Here is a 16,414-nt window from a genome sequence, read left to right on the forward strand (position 1 = left end):
AATATATTGGCAAAAACTTACAGCATGTTTTAATTATTGTGACCAGAATGAAATGGTCACCTTTGCTGTATATTTACCTCCTGATGCTACTTGTTGGAATTCTGCTTCAATACTTCATCATGAGGCATGTTCGGAAGTGTCTGGCTTGTACTGGCAACCAGTTCATCCCATCTCTGATAAACTTACCTATCAAATCAACTTCACATTTGCGATCGTATCTTTGAAAATATCGAATGCATGTAGTTTCTGTAGATGCTGACTTTTGTGGCTGTTACTTATGGGAAGATGAACAGGTTTTATCCTGGGTGTGGGAGGTGTCTGAGATATCTGTTGTCTATTGCTATGGGAGCGCTGCTTCAGGCATCCTAGCTAGAACAGTTGTGTTTATACAGTCATAAATACGTAGACTGTAATTTAAGGCTTAGGACTTGAATAAGAAAGCTCTTTGAGCTGTCAGAGGACTTTGCTGTACAAGAACATAAACCATTTCATATTTTTTTTGTCATTAGAATTTTGGATGCACCAGTACTTAATACACAAACAGTATTTGTTCTCTGCAATTAAAACATATTTGACCGCTGAAAAACCTTTTTTCATGTCTGACAGAAGAGAGTGGTAGGTCTGAGGCTTGACTTACAGATGGTAGGAGAATGGAGGAAGATGGGGGTTTTCTCCACAAGATGATTCACATGAAATTCATCGGTCTGATGTACATGTGCAGCGTATATTTTAGTGTATACGCTCTTAGGTAGGTCTTAGGTTTCGAAGTCAAAACAGTCGGGAGAAATGCTGGGTATCATGGAAGAGTTTGTTTTCCATGGATATTTAAGTGGGGATGGGATGGCTTGAAATGTAAGTGATACTTCAGAGAGCGGAATGTTTCACATAGTTGTGGCCGCGCTGCCCACGGCGCTCGCTAAGGCTGCCATGTGGAATGAAGCTCTTGCGTTAGGAGAATGTGCTCGCAGGCGCTCAAAAAAATGAAACCAAAGTACACCCTGGGTCTTGCATTGAAAGTGTTCGGGATGCTTTTTATACAGTCTGCCCTCAAAAAATAAAAGAACTTTTCTGAGTAAGCAACCTGTTTAAAAAAAAAAAAACAGCTCCCTCACCTTGAAAACATGATTTTATATATATATATATATATTTTATTTTTTTTTCTTTGCTATAGGAACAGACTGTTCTAACCTTAAACATAACATCTGTCCCTGCACGGGCTCCATCTGTGTCCAGCTGGAGGGCAAGCCCTGAAGCGGGTACACCTGAGGAGCCAGAAGGAGATGGAGGAAGCGAGCGGGCAGCGCGCTTGCTGGACGAGGAGGAAGAACGGAGGCGGCTTCAGGAGGAACGGAGGATCCAGGAAGAAGCGTCCTTGCGTTTTGAGCAAGAAAGGGAACTCCAAGAACTGGAGCTTGAGAGGCAACGTAAAGAGAGGGAACAGCAATATGCTGAGGAGCAGAGGCGGCAGGCGGAGATGGAGGAGCAGAGGCGGCAGGCGGAGAGGCAGAGGGAGGTGTCAGTGGAGACGCCTCAATACCAAAGGTATGCACTTGTGGTGGGATGTACTTTCTCTTCCTTCTGCGTCAAAAATTCAGTTATGTTTCTAAAGGGAGTGCGTATGTCCTGAATATATAAGTGTATTCATGTAAGACTCATATTGTAGATTAATCAGTCAGTGCAAGATACCACAGGATAGCTTCTCTTTCTAAAGGTAGAAGAATCAGGCATAAGACAAAGTCTTTCCCCACGAATCAAGTGCTCTGTTAACCCACTTCAACTCATTTTTTAAATAGGAAGTGTAAATACAGTAATTACAGACAAATCAAAGATGACCTGAAGCACTTAGTGTGAAGATTTTATAAGAACCCTGCACAAGCTTTTAAGTTGAGAGCCAGTGACTCAACGTACAGTGCTTTCAGAACAAATACCAATTTAACTCTTTTCCAGCAAACGCGTGACTGATTTTCCAGACTGCTCTCTCATTTTAGTTCAACAGTGCAACAATAAAGTTTAATTGCACTGCTGGGTTAATTTGTCGATGAGGGGTGTCATGGTATATGAGCGAACAGATACTGGCTTAGATATCATAGCCTGCTAGAAGTATGCGTTGTGGATATATTTATTCTAGAGGATGGAAAAAAGTTTCTTCCATGGCTTTCTTCAGCAGCTTGTTTTCTTAAAAAAAACACCAACCAAACAACCTCCCCCACTCTCAACTATTAGTTTACAAGTGCATGTTCTTGCCCAAAAGTTTTCAGACTACTATTACAGACATCTGTCTGAAACAGATTAAACCAGTAACTTTTCCTTGTTTCGTGTGCCTTTGGCTTACTGCCTTGTGTATGACTAGCTTCTCTGTTTCTCTTGAGGATTTCCCCCTTTTCTTATACAAGTAGTAAGAGATGACTGAAGATAACACATGGTATCAGGTTAAGTCCTAGGAGAAGAAAATATGATTATAAGGTTGCATGTATTTGCAGAGGAGATTGTGAGACCTGGAATTACTTCAGCTCATTGGGAATGCCTGCCGCTTGTGATCCATGCTGAGCAAAGCAGAGGCACAGTTGTTAACAATGGTTAAACAGGTTCTTCTTGGCAGCCGAGCCAGGGTATCTCTGCAGTTTTAGCTTGCCCCAATTGCAAGATAATAGGACTTTGTGCGGTAACTTATTAAGCTGCTGCAATATCTGCATATCTAAAACCTTGATATGTGCCTTAGTCTCAGGGGATTTCATCTCTTCTGAGGTTGCTGCCAAAGGATGTGTTTTGCTAGACAAGGGTGGCTTTGCTTAATAGTGAGGGAGCAAGTTCAGTGAAACTGGGATTTAAAATATCTAGTGTTAAATGTTTGCTTTACGGTGGTATCCAAAGATATGACTTGACATCTGAAACGTTATATAAACATCTGTGAAGGCTTGATACTTGCTACAAAGAGCGCTGAGGTCGGGGACAGGCAGCTGGAAGAGCTTTGTCTGTGGAAGTCAGTGCTTCTCTATGGGTTACCAACTGCACCTTCACAATTTGCTAGAATATACATGTAACTTTTAGAGAATTGATACGTTTGGACAAAGCTTACCTGCTGGCTTTGAAACGGATGAGATAATCACCGTCATATGCTGATACTTGTCATTTTCGCAGCATCTTAAAAAGTCTTTGGGATTTTTTTCTCATGTATTTTCATGTTTCTAACTAACACATATGAACTGTCTCATTTTTCTATATGTATACTTTACTGTTTGCTCAATTTCTAGAAAATGGGGTTGTTTTTGCATTTAATACATATTTTATCTGTATTTTGCTTCTAGACATTATGAGCGCTACGAAGTATCTAAAACAATAGAGGATCGAGCTGGCCATCCTCTCATTGACAGGTAATAAGAAATTGAATCGATAGGTAGGTTGAAACATCTTCAGCAATTAGTATTAACCATTTTGGTATGCTCAGGCTTAGATTCCTTGTCACTTACAAAATTGTAATTTCAGTCAGTTTTTATCACAGCCTTCTTTTGTTAGTTGTGTTTCTGACTAAAATTAAGCCTCCTTAGAACTTCAACTCTTTGGGATTTTTTTCCTTTTTTTCCCTCAAGGATCTCTTTTGAATGTTTTTAGTAGGAAATATTTATGTCTATGTATGTCTTTTTCTGTATATGAACGTAATGTATCTTTTTTTTTTTTTTTTTTTTTCTTTTTGTAGGCAATATGAGCGTTACGAAGTTTCTAAAACCACTGAGGAGCAACCTGGCCAGTCATTTGCTGACAGGTATGCATGGTACCGTATCTCAGCATAGATTGTAACAGCACCGTTTCTGCCTCAGAAAGCTTTGAAACTTTCAATAAACTTTAGTCATGGCAGCTAAGCGTATACACTATATTGCTGCTGTGTTTTGCAGGTTTTATGGCATGTTTTCGTCTTGAGAAAAGAAGCAGCCAAACTTTGGGCAAATTATTACGCTGTGCTGTAAACAACAGTTAGTCAGTCGGTAGGATTTTACTGGGAGAAGCAGAACTATAAGGAAGTAAATATGTGGGTGGTACTAGACTTATCTGGCTGGAAAACAATTTCAGATAGTATTGTGATTGTGTCATAATGTGCTATACAAACTAAGGTGCAGTCAGCCCAATCAGCATTGTGCAACTTAGGAGAGAGTAAGCAGGGAGGGAAGTGAGAGGCAGCAGCAGTGTCTTTGTCAGGAAGATAGTAGATGTGCCACTTGTTAAGTTATGCTCTCTTACCTTGGCTATTTTCCATTTTGTTTTGCTCGGTGGTTTTTTTGGGGAGTTTTATTGTTGTTTGGTTTTGCTTTGTTTTTATTTCAATAGAATATGTTAGCCTCTGCAGATTTGGGGTTTTTGAATAGCCAGCTTTTTCTTCTCCCTTTTAATAACTGTGCTATGGTTAAAAAATGCTGAAGTAACCTAAATCCAGAAAGTTTGTATCAAGCCTTTGTCTTAGATGGCATCCCATAGTAGTTCTAAAAGATCGCCTCTGCTGTGTATTTAATCAGTTCTTATAGTTGGCGTGAGCATTCCTTTTTTTATATTAAGAGAAACCCTAAAACTTACAGGGTACAACTAATGAATCTGTTACTAATGGAAGATCTAAATCTAACTTCAGAAGGTGCCTGCAATAAATAATTACATCTTGCCTATATGTGTGAGGAGGATACTCAGGTGCTAAAAGCATCCCAGGCAAGGCTGACCTGCTCTTTGGAGCTCCTGTTTACTAAAAGCAACTGTGAAATTGTTGCATCTCCTCAAATAGATAATAAAGTAGGTCTGCACCGTAGAACAGACAGTCAGAACTTGGGGAGCAAGAAACGTGATGCAGTTTATGCACCAATTTATTTACAGACAAAGGACAAGATTCGCTCAAAATGCTGTTATGCAGCCAATGCTGTACGTGTCGATACATTAATGTATCAGCTTTGAGTTGTGACCCAGCAAAGGGTTTCTGTTCTTTTCCAAAGTATTTTAAACTAAGAAACTGTGTTACTTTGAGCCTGATAATACAGCGTAGAGGGGTTGCTGAAGCTTCTGCTCTTTACTGTCAGAAAAGCAGCTTTTTGCCATTTGTCTACCTGTATATTGAATGACATTTCTTGGCTAAAACTCATTAAAAAATTATGCTGCCGGGTATAATCAGTGAATAATAACTTTCTCGAGAACAATCTGCGTTTTGAGGAGGTGTTTTGCTTATGGTCTAGTAATGGGGATGAAGTATGACTTAAGTTTCTCATGAAGTTAAATCATTTATAAACCTGCTTTGAAAGTTATCGCTTCTTTGACTGTCTTACTGTAGTCTTCACAAAGCTTTGGCAGGGAAGAACTTTAGTTTTTACAAGGTTTTGTTGAAGCAAATACAATGATCATTTCCTTGCACCTGAAGCACTGGGAACTTTCAATACAAAATTTCAACTTTTCAACAGCAATTACCTATTGACTTCTAAATATTGACATCTTTCCTGCCCCCCCCCCCCCCCCCCCCCCCCGCCCTTAATATCCTGTTGGTCTTTGTTTGGGTATTTTTGCTTAATGTTTTAAGTACAGCATTAAGTCATTGATGGGAGGGATGCTGAAAAACAGGGCTGTGTATCTGTGGTCTGCAAAGATAAGATCTTTGCCCATGATGAGATCTCCTGGTTGAAATAGAGGAATTAATGTTTTTTATATCCTTAGGAATAAGTCCAAGTCGACTTCAGAACTGAATGAATTCAACACAATCAGAAATGGTAAGTAGTGTTTAACTTCCATTATTTTTAAATTATTTTTTTTTTAAAAAGGTGTATCAGATGTAGTCATCCTAAGAAAATTAATTGTCAGAGTGCTTTTTGATAGCTGCACTGTAATTCAAATTCATACCACGACACACTTTAATGAAGCTTTAACAACAAGAGGAGATTCTTACAGTAATATATAAGCCTAGGACAAATATGATTAACTGCTCTCAAAGTGCCATAGCTGTGACTACAAATGGATCTCAGATGCTTAAATTTTAGATGACTGATATTTATATGAGATTAAACCAATCGTGTAGGTATATCATCGAAGCTGTGCGTGCTCTTGATATATTGACTCAGTTAAAAAAGTCACACATACCAAGATACTAATGTATTTATTACATCTGTTTGTTCTTTTTAACTTCAGTTAGTGTAAGAATAACACAGCTAGAAGTCAGCTTTTGATACTGTCACAGTGGCTTGTCTCCTGGGACTCTGTTTTGTTGCTGCCTTTCTCGAATTGTCCTTCAGTGACGTTACTGCATTTTTAGAGGAATATGTGTCAAACAAACAAACAAAGCAGTTTTAGAAATATGTTACAGGGGGAAATGCCTAGAAGCTATTCCTGTGTCTAAAACATGATTAAAAAAAGTAAGCAAAAGTAATCACAGAAAAGTAAATGGTGTATTAGAGAAAATACCCCATATTGACAACACTGCTTTCACACATTAAAGCTTGGCCATTGAAACTAATGAGCAAGTAAACTTCTGCAGTATTTTATAACGGTAATCTATAGCAATAAAACCAAGACCAAATTTGTAGTTACAGCAGTATTGAAAGGGATTGAACTTTCAATTGAGTGACTTATTGCAGAGTAATTTTCTTAATTAATCTCACTGTAAAAAATAGTTACTGAATCTAGGAAATAAAGACAAAATTGTTGCTTTCTAACATGTCAGCACTTACCGGAGAAAGATGCCTTCTTTGTTTCCCCTTCCAAAATTTCAAAGGCTGTAAGACCATGCCATCCCCCTCCCCCCGCCTTTTATTCATATAAAGCAAGATAAAGCAATGTGTTTAGTGCCTTGAATAAGGAAAGAATTCTTGAAAACAGGGACAACTTACAGAAAAAGAGAATATGAACTCCTAAAGGGAAAGAAGGTACCCCACTTTTCAGTTATATATTCCATACATGCTTCAGTTTGTATTGGAGGAAGAGTCCAAATTGTGGCACTAAAAGAGATCGTGCCCTAAAATAAACATATGTGTGTATATATGTGTACACACAAATATATATATATGCATAAGTGAAGGAAAACACCTACTTGTATTAAAGTTAAACATCATCTAAAAGGCTGCATTGATGGAAACACGAATGAAAAAAATGTAATAATAATCATGTATTGCCCAGTTTGATACTGGTCACCCTGCTGCAAAAAGGAACTGGAGAAACTTGTGAGTGTGGCGATGAACCACTGCTTTTGGAATTATAGTCAGAGTACTGGATGTGTGAGAACTGCTTTTGTGCCTTAAAGGTGCCTAGCTGAAGTTTGCACATGTCGTCCAAACAGGTACTCAGAGCAAGTATTCGGAGAGGTCCTGGAACGTGGGTGACTCGCAGAAGAAGGCTCAAAAGGAGCACAGCCTGTCTGCGGCAGAGTTGGAGAGACAGCAAATCCTTCAGGAAATGAGGAAGAAAACATCTCTACACACGGACAGCAGCTGGATTAGGCAGCGCAGTTCCAGTATACATAAGGAGCCTATTAGTCTGTACAGCAATAGTATGAGGAGGTAGGAATCGCGTTAAAAATTAACTTTGTCTCTTGTCAAATATTTTTGTTTGGTTATTCTAAACTTCAGCTCATATTACAGAGCACAGAAACAATTTGAGTCTGTGAAATATTGTGAGGTAAACTGAATAGCAGCGGACAGAAGAAAGTAGCAGTATTACAGCTGGGATTAAATGCTTTTTTGCAAATAAAGAATGTGGATGTGACCTCTAAATAACTCAACTGCTTATTTCTTGGTTGGTATACCAGCAGAGGAAATCAGTAAGCGCGCCTTGTCATTGACAGATGCGCTTAAGAATTTCAGCGTGACGATTTATTGTGGAAATCGATTATTATGGCAATGGAATATACCTTTTTTTACATAGAAATACGTCAGAAAGTCTGGAGCTTGTTTCTTGCGTTAAGTAATGCATGAGTGTTGGATTTGTCACTTAGGAAACAGCTGAGTTATCAGCAGGAGATTGTTTGGCTATCGGGCCAACACCTTGTACCTAGACGATGCTATCCAGTCTGGGTGGATTGCTATTTCGATCTGGTATCCCTTGGAGAAAACAAAAACAAACCTAGTATCCAAGGTCCATTGCCGTACAGTGGATTTTGATATGGTTCACCCTGATAAGGCTGGAGCAAAGAGTGTTTTGCCTTTATGCTGTAGTGGTTAAGTGCCACCTCTCTTCTGCCTCGCCTGCTTTTTTCCCATGAGACTAGGACTGGACACAAAGGATGATTTGTGGCTCAAACATTTAAAATGTTTATGGGAAGAACATTGATCAGGGTGATCAAGCAAACATATTCATGCTAGAAAATCTTAAAAATGCTAGGATAATGGTTTCCTTTTTAAAAAAAAAATAAAATACAGTAGCGCTTCTGCTCCAGCTGTACTGATATTTACATTTGTATGTGTACCTTTTATTGCAGAGGGGAGTCTTTGGACAACCTTGATTCTTCAAGAACAACCTCATGGAGGCACCACGCATGGCTGAACCAGTCTGCCTCCTCTACATCTCTGTCCTCTAGTCAAGATTTCAGTCGCCCGGTGTCCACTTCAAACCGAGCCTACATGTGCACTCCTTCCTCCAGCAAAGCACCTCCCACGGCCACCTCTGCGAGAGCCCCCTCTGTGTCCCAGGCAGCCCCCCGGGCTCAGTCTCCCCTCTTGGCTTCCCAGCCGGGGTCCCAGACACGCAGCAGGTGAGCGGGTGCCCTTCTGCTGGGAAGGTATAAATGTCGGGCCGCACTAAAGAGCAGACTTTGTACGTATGGCGGTCTATAGCAGTGTTCTAGTCCGTAACGTTGATTAACAAGCCTGAAAACCACCTGGAGTTTTCTGGCTGGTCGGGATGGTGGAAATATGGGCTGGGGGAAATATGGGCTGGTATTACCTCCCTGCTCCAGTCATTCAGAAAATTCCCCATGTTTGTCATCACTGCTTTGACATCGGTTAAAAAAACAGAAGAACTGGAGTAATAAAGCTCCAGTCTCCAAGCTGTGTGTTGGTTACCAAAATGATTAGTAAAAGCCTACTCCAGATGGCATTTCTGACATTTATTTTCTTAAGTTTGTTTTAACAAAAGATTCCTGAAACCCGTGCTTTATGGCCCTCTTCTTGGTCTCTCCTCCCCCCTTCCTGGCATGTGGTCAATGTCATCTCAAGGAGCACTCAGGAATGCTCATAACCTGTCACCCTGGAGATTTAGAGTAGGATGTTGGTTTTAATCGAGGAGGAGAAAGCAAGAATTGCAACATATTTTGAAACAAAAATGGAATTCAGTTGCGGCAGGGTAGATGACTCTGCTGGTTTATGTACTTGAAACATTTTAAAAAATACCTTGGGATAAGACTATCCCCACACAATTACATGTATTATAATGTATTATATATAACAACAGTGTGAACACTGCTTCACTAGCTCTTACACTCTCAGGCACTTTGTGATAAATTGACCTTTTTTTTTTTTTTTTTTTTTTTTTTAAAGCTAGGCTCCTACGTTCCTTATACTGTAAGAAAATTACCTTCTTAACCATGTTTGCTTATCTTGTTCTCACTTCCATTGGCTAGCATCTTGGTAGATCTATGGAGACTGACTGTATGGCTTACATTCAAAGAGTTAACGTAATATTATATGTCCAGGGCTAGCCTTCTGTTATCTAACAAGGTGCAGATGGCGGGACTTGGCAGGGGTGCTTGCTAAAACTTAGCCTTTGGGATAATTCCCTGCAAATAAGAAATAAGGCAGGAGCATAAAACCTGTGGTCTTACTCTCCAAACCTAATGTGATATATTTATTTGAAGAAGGTATATTATACAACGAAACATCTCCCAAGGATGTGACAGCATTTCTTCATTTGTTCCTATGTAACTTTGATCTAAATTATAACACTTCAGCTTTCCCTAGCTTTCAGATCTACTGTAAATAATATTAATTTTCAATTTATTTTCCCCAAGCAGCCCAATAGTCCACTTTTTACCAGTACATTTTTATTTTTAATCGCAAAAAGTCTTTGGTAACTTTTCTTTGTCTTTTAAACCTTTTCAAGCTGGTTTTAAGGATTGCCATTCTTTATTTAGGTCAGTCAGTGGGAAGAAAATCTGTTCATACTGTAATAACGTTCTGGGCAAAGGAGCAGCCATGATCATTGAGTCTCTTGGTCTTTGTTATCATTTACATTGCTTTAAGGTGAGAGCTGGGAGTCACATCGTGAAGGAACAGGAACTAATCAGGAGCACGCATGGCTACTCAGTGTTATGCTCACTGGGGCTCTACTAATCACCTGCTTTGCCTTCTACTCTTGACAGTGTGGTGCATGCATATTTCCATGAGGCAGTCCTATCTGCAGGCATTTATCACTCAGCTCTAGGACTATTTCATAAATGACAGAGCTGACAAGTGGGACTCTGACAAGTAAAACAGACGCGTTGACTGTGAGATCAAAAGTTTTTCCTTCTTCAAATAGACAGACAGCAAAAAAAAAATCAGAAGGTGCTGAACCAGAGAAATCAGGTCCTTAAAAAAGAAATCTCAGCCTGGACCCTGGCAATTAAATCATTTAAGATGAGCCATCACTTCTAAGCTAATCTTAGCTGTCATTGTTCACATGGTGTTTTCCAGGCAAAGGGATGTTGTCAGTGTTCAGCCTGGCAGGATAAAACCCAGCACCAAACCCGAAGTTGTGTTTAGTGCAAACCAACCCTGGTCAGAAGCTTAAGTATATTAGTGTTAATCAGCCCTGGTCAGAAGCTAGGTAGGTACATTAGCTCAATCTCAGCACCAAGATACAGTTTTACATGATTTCCAGACAGCTTGAAGTATATATAGACCTGAAAGAATAAACGCTTGCCTAGAAAAGATATAAAAACACTCCTAGTCCCCCTGTCCCAGGACCACATGAGGAATCAGACTGATGTGGAGGTGTCGTCGGACCCTGCTTCTTCCATGGCTTTAAGAAAAAGACTTCTGTGTTTGGTTCAGAACAGAACCCTCTGTGCCCAGCTGAAAAGTGTCAGCTAGAGTATTACAAGGGATTGACTCAAAGCTCTTCCTGGTCCTGCCTGCCTGAGCAGGAGGGACTGAAGTAATCCATGGAGGCTGGTTATCATTCCCTTTCTGCAGAATGTGTATTCCGTGTGAGAGAGTCCACCTGGAGGTCCTAACCTACATAAGAAAATAGCAAATTTGTGTTTTTCAAATTCCTGAAGATCAACGAGCTGTTGAACAGACTGGTATCCAAAAGATTCATTACTCCTTTAAACAGGCAAGCTATCTCTCCTTCTGTAGACAGACAAAGTACTTTGCTTTGTAAATTCAGTAAGGAGCGTGTTATGCTTTGGTTTAGAGTCCTTCCGGAAGTGCTTGGTATTCACAGCAAAGGTGTGTTCAGCCACCATGGTTAAACAGTTTAATGTTAGCATGAAAACTTTCAAGCCCTTTATTCATGTGTTTGTTCAAGAAAAAAAATGAAATTGGCCCCTTCTTCCCAAGTAAGAACTTGTTTCTACGATGCAAACCCAGGAAATTGGGGGTGCCTGAGTATTTGCTGTTTTGAATGCCAAAGGGCTGAGGATGCCAGCAGCATATAGTGCCACATGGAAATCTGCAGGTAGCACACCCAGGTGTTCTGTGCCAAAATTGCTGTTGCCGTCTAGAGAACAAATTTTTTTTTTTTTTTTTCATGCCAAGCCAGTTCTGATTTTCGGAGAAACTGAAGTTCAAATTAGATGTAATGAACTAATCTCTAAAACCTGTCTGCTCTCTGTTTGCTTAGTTGGTGTATCTCTGCTATACGTTGTCCAGTCGCCGCCTTAAAATACTTTCTAAGGGTTGGTCACATTTTGATCTACTAATTGTTATACATTTGCTTCTAGTGATTGTGGGTTTATGGTTCAAGCTTTGTTGAGCTTAAATCCAAGCTGCTTTTGAACAGCATTTTTGTTTCTTAATATTTTGTAAGGAGTTGCTAATTATTCATCTGTCATACAGTGTGTTGCCTGCGGATGCGACCTTGGGGGATCCCGCTCTGGAGCTGAAGTTAGGATCCGAAACAATAAACTCTTCTGCAACGACTGCTATATCAGATTTAAAAGTAAGGCAATGCAACTGCGGTGTGCATGGCGGTAGTTCTTCTTTGTGCTGTAAAACCTCAAGTGTTTGCACAGCTGAGCCACTCGATAGCTTTCACGTTTAGCTTTAAGTTAGTATCTTAGAGAAGAGGTTCGGCAAGGTCTGATTGCCAGTTTCTCTCTTTTGAAGGGTAGTCATTCCTAACTCTTAACTTGCCAGTAGCCAATTCTGCCACCTTGTTGTTAAGCAGCTTCAAGCAGACAACGTGGTATAGTCATCCTGCTTTCTTCATAGATCTGGGAAAGTGGTGTCAAGGAGTTGTCACTTGCTGAACAGGCTTGTCTTGATAACAGGGAAGTCTTTTTGAAAAATTGTCTATGTTTTTTTTTTTTTTTTTTAAAGTAATCTGAATATGTATTAAATTCAATCCTAACACATACCTGGAAAGCTATTAGTTTATCCTGTGCAGGTGGCACAAATGCTGGTTTCTTTTTGCGATGCTATTATTATTTGAATTATAGGTCTGTGATTGGTTATTCATTTAGGTACAAGTTCAGGAGGAATTGATTTACTTACAGATCTTAATTAAAAGGTGCAGTATAATTTTTTTCCTTTATTATGGTTTGCAGAATTCTGATTTACTGGAGCATGATGTTGAGGCTTTGAATAATGGTGTTGAGTTGGTTTTTTTCTGCTGTCATAGATGATGGTAGACAATCTCCTAATTTTGACAAGTCTCGGGAGTTTTATATGGCTCTATTTTTATGTAGCAAATATGAAATTCTCCGGAATGATAAAATTCAGCTAAGGGAAAGCATTTCTGAATTACTTCCTGGGAAAGATGTCCGCGTTTCTTCATGAGCCTGGCACATTTTTCTCATGGTGGACCAGAAGGCAGTGAAGGGAACAGGATATTCATGCTACAACACTTGAGCGTGACTTGGGCATCTGCCGGCTGAGATGCCTAGCTCAGAAAAAGAGAAGCTCTGCATCTGATGCCGTTGCTGTTTTCAGGCTCTTTTTGGCTTCCAGGAAGAGGAAAAGCTGCCTGCACCACACAGAAATGGTTGTGTGGTGCCCAAGCTAAAACCAGAAAACCCCACACCTCTCCTTGATGCTAACAGTGGATTCACAGAGGCTAATGTTAGCTGTAAGGATGCCACTGTGATCAAAGGAAGGAGAAGGAGAATCGCCCTCTTCCATCTGAAGGTGATCTGGAGCACTGGGTCATATCTCTCACAGTTAATGTTCGGAGAATTTATCTCCTGCTTGATGATGAGACTATGCCAAAGTGACCATGTTCCTACTTGAAGCCCCAAAATGTGTGGGAGATTCAATCTGGAGCCCACTCATGTTATTTTTGCTTTATCTTTTTTTTTTTTTTTAAAGCGGGCAAAATCACTGGATGAGTTGTATAAGTTTGGTACTGAAAAAAAAAAAATTTTTTTTTTTTTTTGTTATTTCCTGGCAAGACAGCATTCAGGAATTTGGTGATGGAAGTAAGCAAGAATTTTATCGTGGATAAATTGCTATTTAGTCTCTCTTTGACTTTACAGCCCATAAAGTCATGGCAGTGCCTTTCAGAAGCAGAGTTGATCTGTGAGAAACGGTTCTATTCCCTTCCCTTCAGACTGCATCTTCTTGGGCCAGTGGGCACCTCAAAACATAATTGTGTGAGATGCGAGCAAATCAGGAATTGTGAGAACTTGTAGGTACAGAATAAAGCATTGAAATTAGTGATTAGTAATTCAAATTAGCTACTTCAATAATACAAAAGCCAGCTATGCGATTACTGCAATGAAGATCTACTGACCGCGCAGCACTGGTCTGTAATGCAGATTACTTTGTTTGCAGTTGGCATTTGACATCGGCCTGGCTAATTATTCGTTAGCTTGGAACGTGAGCGTAATGGCTGAAAGGTTTGATAAACTGTAGGATTATTAATATTCACTGTGTAACTTTATGGTGTGATATTTTTGCACATTTTTATGTTAATTTTGTGGTTTAAACTTGGAACATTGTAGCGAAACACCAGTGAATTGGCAGATGCCCACAAATATATGCAGAGAGAGGATACAGAAGGTCTTTTTTAATATTGTTACAGTTATTTAGCAAATTTTAATTTCATTATTGAAGGGTGAATTTAGAGAAACTCACCATGTGTCTATGCTAATGCTAAAAATAATTGTTAAAAACTTGGTAAGGTGCATGTGCTGTGGAATATTACTTGGCCTGAAATACTTGCAGTGCTATAATTGGATTAAACTCAAATTTGTATTGTTCATTAAATTTGGACTGCTGGATTCAGAATGTATACCGTAGTTTGTGTTACCATTTTTTAATAGGTATTGGAAATACCATTGTATGGCTATTTTTAACTTGGAAATTTTGATTTTTGTCACTAAGATTCTTCAGTAGCTAGACTTCAATTATGATTTCTTCTATCTTTCTCCAACAGCTGGACAGCCAACCTCCATGTGAAGCAAATGAAGATATGAAACCACTGTTGCAGATAAAAGAAGAGGTGATTGCTGCTGATGTAGATCTATAAATATATATATTGTGTGTGTGTGTGTGTGTTTTTTCTAAGAGTAACTCTTGCTTGTCTAGTCTTCATAGCAATGCATTGTATTCTTCATATCACTATTTTTATTTATAAGGAAGTAATTGCAGTAAAGGAAATATCTGGGGAAAATGCTTTCACTTTTTCATCTTCAAGTACTGAGAGCACAAGGGAGAATAAGTATATTTTCAGTAATAACTTCAAAATATTTTTGAGGCTTATAATCAACTAGTTGACTTTCCAATGGTATATGAAGAGGGTATTTTGTTTCTAAGCTCTTGAAATGAGCATTAGAGAAATAGCTAATATAAATATATATTTGCAATTGCTGTCTTTATTTTTGACATATACTGAAAGTGAATTCTCTAGGTTAATATGAAGCTGCATTTAAATGCACACAAATGTGTTTGCTTTCCATATGCTGGTTTCTAAAATTATCTGCTTTTTTGAAACTTAAATACAAAGAATAATCTGTTTGCTCAGTGGTGTTGGCATAATATTCTGTGGAATCCATTTAAGGGGAAGAGTTCTCTTTTCCCATTCGAAAAATGTAACTATCACTTTTTCCTCCACAAACTGAGTGGAGAATGGTTGTTGAATTACAGTATATTTGTAAATAAAATTTCTGATGTTGCATTTATTAGAAGGGTTGTTTTTTTTTCTCTCTGCCCAGCTAAGTGTGTCTCAGATAATTTGCTGAAATACAAAATTGTTTGAATTTCATCTTGGGAAAATATTTTTTATGAAAGGATTAAGAGGTCCACCTAAATATGTGCAAGAACAATAGTTCTTGCTTTTCTCTTTTCCTTTACAATAGACGTCACATTTTGTATATAGTTCTTCCATCAAGCTCCTCATGCTCTTTCCCTTCAGCATTTAATACAAGTGTGGTGAGACTGATTCTTTGTCCTCTGTGCTCATCCCTGAAGCACAACAATTGGAAGAGCTGAAAGTTCCCCGAAACTTCTCTGCTGAGCCTAGAAAAGAGGTGCTGATGAATATACTTTGGGTTAGGTTCTGCTCCTTCTGAAAATGCGTCTGGAATGTGCACTGTGTGTTTTTCAGCAGTGGCTCACAAATTGCTTTGGTCAGTGGCTTCCCCAAACCCTTTCATGCCCAGTTATGTACCCTTCTGTATGTGTGTCCTTGGAAGCAGCAAAGAAAACACGGGATGTGGATCAGAGGAGTTTGGGGAAGCATTTTGTGGATGTAACAAAGGAAGAGGACAGCTGGGAGGCGTAGGAGGGTGGTGGGGCTCTGAGTTTGAGCTTGTACATGGCACCATGGGGAGCCGCAGTGAGAGTGCCAAAACAGCTCAGGGTGTTCCTTCCTCTCAGGGGATCTCAAGGACAGATAGGAGAGCTAGCTGCTTGGGGAGGGCTGTGGGCAGCAAGGGAAGATCATGCTGCTTCAGTGTAGTGGGAGAACTTCATCTGTGTGGGCCTCCTGTAACTTCTGCTCGTTACTCTCCCTGTCTCCTATTTTGCTTCCATTTATTGCTCTTTCCCCTGAACAGAAGGGTTCTGCCTTGTGCCAAGGAACTCCCTGCTAATAAATGCTGAATTACAAAGTGCCAAACATAATTTTCAAATATTGCTTTTTAAAAAAAAAAACAAAAACAAAAAAAAAAAAACAAAACCTAAAATGCCTCATCAGCCCAAAGTTGACAAGCTCCTTGTTCAAGCACCTTTGTGACTTGGCCTTGGCTTTCGGTACTCAATTACAGTGTCTCCTATGAAGTGGACTGGTAAAGATATTTAATTTGGTTTCCGCTGTTGTGGTAAGT

At 39.4% G+C, this 16,414-nt stretch overlaps 1 protein-coding gene across 16 annotated transcripts in view; it reads left to right on the plus strand.

The window, feature by feature from the left end:
* Nucleotides 1–15,274, plus strand: part of LMO7 (LIM domain 7) — a 139,143-nt gene extending 123,869 nt beyond the window's left edge. For 12 of the 16 annotated variants that reach the window (XM_054209132.1, XM_054209079.1, XM_054209069.1 and 9 more), the window contains 10 exons: nucleotides 1,172–1,542; nucleotides 3,306–3,371; nucleotides 3,695–3,760; nucleotides 5,677–5,729; nucleotides 7,289–7,508; nucleotides 8,426–8,698; nucleotides 10,076–10,184; nucleotides 11,985–12,087; nucleotides 12,611–12,657; nucleotides 14,524–15,274. In XM_054209132.1, coding sequence (XP_054065107.1) covers nucleotides 1,172–1,542; nucleotides 3,306–3,371; nucleotides 3,695–3,760; nucleotides 5,677–5,729; nucleotides 7,289–7,508; nucleotides 8,426–8,698; nucleotides 10,076–10,184; nucleotides 11,985–12,087; nucleotides 12,611–12,654 — 1,305 coding nt within the window. In that variant the 3' untranslated portion in view covers nucleotides 12,655–12,657; nucleotides 14,524–15,274. The remainder of the gene's footprint in view (nucleotides 1–1,171; nucleotides 1,543–3,305; nucleotides 3,372–3,694; nucleotides 3,761–5,676; nucleotides 5,730–7,288; nucleotides 7,509–8,425; nucleotides 8,699–10,075; nucleotides 10,185–11,984; nucleotides 12,088–12,610; nucleotides 12,658–14,523) is intronic. The other 4 variants (XM_054209090.1, XM_054209151.1, XM_054209202.1 and 1 more) reach the window with 1 other exon arrangement.
* The last annotated feature ends 1,140 nt before the right edge of the window (nucleotides 15,275–16,414 follow it).

The sequence above is a fragment of the Rissa tridactyla genome, chromosome 1, assembly GCF_028500815.1.
Source record: "Rissa tridactyla isolate bRisTri1 chromosome 1, bRisTri1.patW.cur.20221130, whole genome shotgun sequence".
Classification (NCBI taxonomy): domain Eukaryota; kingdom Metazoa; phylum Chordata; class Aves; order Charadriiformes; family Laridae; genus Rissa; species Rissa tridactyla.